The 4,067-nt window shown below is 47.9% G+C and overlaps 1 protein-coding gene across 1 annotated transcript in view; it reads left to right on the forward strand.

The window, feature by feature from the left end:
- Window positions 1–2,383, forward strand: part of LOC108629300 (sodium channel protein para-like) — a 7,067-nt gene extending 4,684 nt beyond the window's left edge. Inside the window, exon 4 of the mRNA XM_026817182.1 lies at window positions 166–2,383. Within this exon, the coding sequence (XP_026672983.1) occupies window positions 166–945 (780 nt within the window). The 3' untranslated portion in view covers window positions 946–2,383. The remainder of the gene's footprint in view (window positions 1–165) is intronic.
- The last annotated feature ends 1,684 nt before the right edge of the window (window positions 2,384–4,067 follow it).

Consider the following 4,067-nt stretch of genomic DNA (forward strand, 5'->3'; position numbering starts at 1 on the left):
AGATATTTCCTTCTATACTTTTTAGCACGTAGCTATTTATTATTAGCATTGTTCTTCCGACGTCTGATTTCTTTTTAAAAAATGCGTTTCTAAAGCACATAAACTTTTAGGATTGACCGTACAGCGAACACATCCTTAATCGTTTTCATTGATACGATTGCACAGATGTCGACGTCCGCTGGTTGGGACGGCGTGCTTGACGGCATAATTAACGAAGAGGACTGCCAAGAGCCGAACAATGAAATCGGATACCCGGGTAACTGTGGCTCGTCCACGATCGGCATCGCCTATCTGCTCTCGTATCTGGTGATCAGCTTCCTGATCGTGATAAACATGTACATCGCCGTCATCCTAGAGAACTACTCCCAGGCTACAGAGGACGTGCAGGAGGGCCTGACAGACGACGACTACGACATGTACTACGAGATCTGGCAACAGTTCGATCCGGACGGGACGCAGTACATCAGATACGACCAGTTGTCCGATTTCTTGGACGTGCTCGAGCCGCCGTTACAAATTCACAAGCCGAATAAGTACAAGATCGTCTCAATGGACATACCGATATGCAAAGGTGACATGATGTTCTGCGTGGACATCCTCGACGCACTGACCAAGGACTTCTTCGCGCGGAAGGGCAACCCGATCGAGGAGACCGGTGACATCGAGGTGCAAACGCGACCGGACGAGGTCGGCTACGAGCCGGTCTCGTCGACGCTCTGGCGTCAACGCGAGGAGTACTGCGCGCGTCTCATACAGAACGCGTGGCGGAAGCACAAACAGCAGCGGCAGGGCGGGCCCAGCGAGGAGAGCGACGTCGACACGGATCCGCGGGTCAGGCAGACCGCGGTCCTCGTCGAGAGCGACGGTTTCGTAACGAAGAACGGTCACAAGGTCGTGATCCACAGCCGATCGCCGAGCGTCACCTCGAGAACCGCGGACGTCTGATCGGCGACCGATACCTAGCCACCACCGCAACCGGGGCTACCGTAGCCGTTCGACCGGTAGCAGTCTGACCGATGATTGCTCCGTTCGCAGGCATCGACCAGCCGTAGTAGAGAATCGTGTATCAGAGCAAACGACGACGACGACGATTAAGTGCGACGCACCAAGGATCGTCTCGCGACGAGATACATGCTCGCGAGGAGGAGCAGCGGCCTCTCACGGACCTCCACTTTCTCCATCGACAGCCTTATAGTTGTATAAATACATTTTTGCAACGAGTTGCCTTTAATTCACGCTATGATCGATTCGAGAAGGGACACGCGCGCGCGAGGAGCAATTGGGAACTGCTTTTTTTCTGCGCTCTGCCCAGTGAGAAGTACAGAGACCGTGTAAGCAGCACCGGTTTCGTTCGAGAGGAATACCCGAGCGAACGTCGTCGGGCGAGGACATCGCGTCGCGTGTGAAAACTACGCGACCTTCGAGTCTTCGACTTCCCCCCCCTCATTCGCAAGATGAGGTCGCGGGGCTCGAGGGTCGCCGGTCATCGTCGACGCGCCGGATTCCACGGGCTTCGTGCGAACCTTCGGCGATTCGCGCGTTTCACGTCACGAAACGTCGTGATCAACGAAGAACCACGGTGGGACAACGATCGAAATATTGTCACGTTCACGGAGAAGATCGGCGATCATCTATCGTCTAACCACGACAATTTAACAAACACAAAACGTCTGTCCGCGTATATTGGATTTTTTACATGATTTTAAATCAGCGAACCCGCCAACTCGCTGACGAACGAGGATAAAAAAAAAAAACAAAGTTTACGAGAATATTTACGTAAGTGCGAAGGATCGATACGTTGACTCGCTCCGGTCGAGGTTCGTGGGTGACGATTGTTCATTGTTTTTTTTTTCCCCCCGATCGGTCATCGTACAGTGGTGTCGTACAAATGGACGAGAGAGTTTCCGAACTTGAATACGAGAAAAAACTAGCGACGGAGACGAACGAAAGAACGAACGAACGAACACACTCACGTCCACGCTCCGGTCGTGATCGATAACGATTCGACGGTGAGGATGATCGTGGAACGATTAAATAAATGATCGCGACCAAGGTGGACAAGGATGTTGAACAATGTGCAAACGTATGCGTAGTTTACAATATTCGCTCGGCTTGAACAAATTTTCCGCAATACGGTTCGCGCGAGCGTCGCGCGGTTCTCATTCTTTTCGCCCCTCTGTTTCTCTGTTCCTCGTTCTCTGTTTCGACGTCGCGTCGGCAACCGGAGTCGACCTCTGTCCATCGACATTTTTGTAAAAAAAAGAAAACGCTAAAAGACCATTCGGCTTCTGAGAAAGGACGCAGGATGAAAAACACTTCCGTTTCGAAAATTGTCTCTCAATCGTTCGTGAACTCTCGAAATTTCCTCGCCAAAAAAAAAAAAGAAACAACGGAACGGAGACGGGGGTGGCAGGGGAGTATACAAATTTCGCGATCATCATCAGCTAGATACTTACACATTTGCAAAGAAAAAAAAAAAAACTTACACAGACACGATCTTACACGACGTAGTGACGCGCTTTTGGAATAAATGAATATACATAATAGCGTAACGTTATTCGAATAATTGTAATCGACAACCGTGCGCCCGTAAACCCGTCTCGCAGTAACGGTACACCGTGTATCGTTCGACAATGTAAAAAAAAAAAAGAAAAAAAGGAGAAATAGAAAGAAAGAAAGAAAGAAAGAAAGAAAGAAAGAAGAGGAAGATTTATAATAACTCGGTTGAACGACGTGGAACCGGACACGACTGTTCTTGGCTCGTGAGTTTCCATCAGTTGTGACAAAATTCACAGATTCGAAGATATTTACGTTGTCATAATTGTACATACGGATCAACTTTAATTTCGTTGTTGTTGCGATCTAAATTCTAAAAGTGGTCGTGCCGCTCCACGTGCTTGCATACTTACACACATATAAAGTCGACGTATAAAAAAAAAATGCCAAAACGAAACGTTAAGTTTTTCGCCGACAAATTGTTAACGGTTCAAATGACTATTATATTATTTGTTATTCGTTGTTCCAGATGTTTAGCGTATAGCTTTCGTTGAATAATCGGATACGAATTATATCTGTACGAAGGGAACGTAGCAAAGAAAAGGTATTTGGTTTTTCGCGATTCGAGAAGCAGCACGATTGTCCAAGGACAATAACGATTAACGACGACCAACGAAGCAGCCACACGGTCACTTTCGTTGAGAAGAAGCTTCGACAAAGGAACGCGATCGAGGCTTCGTCGAGAGAAGGCAATCGTTCCCAGGTCGATTTCGAACGGGTTTACGTGCTTAAGAAACCCCGTGGAGGATCGTGTGCCCTCGATGATCGACGTGATCAGGTTCACCTGATCTAAATCGGAAACTCGTCCTTATTAATTTGCAATTCTCGAGCCACCAGAGTCTACTGTCTTTTTCTATCTAAATATCTGCGCTCTCTCGGTCTCTCCCTGGGTTCCGGTTTGGATCGGACCAGCAGAACGGATTTTCATCAATCAATTTCCCCGGTTCGCGTCCAGTGAATCGGTTTGTTTTACCGAACCGTGGAACTCTCGTTAGGCACTCGATTCTGGCACGGGTCAACGACCTCCTCAATCGCATCGTTCTCGCGCAATGTACGTAGTACGTCACACCGCCAAGTTTAACTCTTAAGAACGCGAGTTGAAATAATAGAACAAATATAACAAGTAAAAAAACGGTTCACGGAGATGAACGAAGAATCTGAATCTGCGACACGAACGGCAACGCACGGGTTCGCTTTCTCGCCTGTACAAAGTGCAGCGAGCGAACGGACGTATATTATACACGTAGGTACTCACACGAATGAACGATTTATCTTCGGCCTGACCAGCGACCCTCCAGGCATCGACTGGACGCCGTTCGACGCCTAAAACTGCGCCTAAATCGCAAGTTCTATGGTCGAAATTTCAAAATTAACACGCGAACACGTGTTCACTGTTGATGCTTCAGTCTAGGAACGATCGTGAAGCAATTTTCGGTTCATCTGCCTTCTCAATTTTCATTTATTAGTACAAATCACAACAAGTTTGAATGCGTTAAATGTCAAGATTTTAG

This window comes from Ceratina calcarata, unplaced genomic scaffold (assembly GCF_001652005.2).
Source record: "Ceratina calcarata isolate Rehan_Ccalc_2016 unplaced genomic scaffold, ASM165200v1 scaffold560.2, whole genome shotgun sequence".
Lineage (NCBI taxonomy): Eukaryota > Metazoa > Arthropoda > Insecta > Hymenoptera > Apidae > Ceratina > Ceratina calcarata.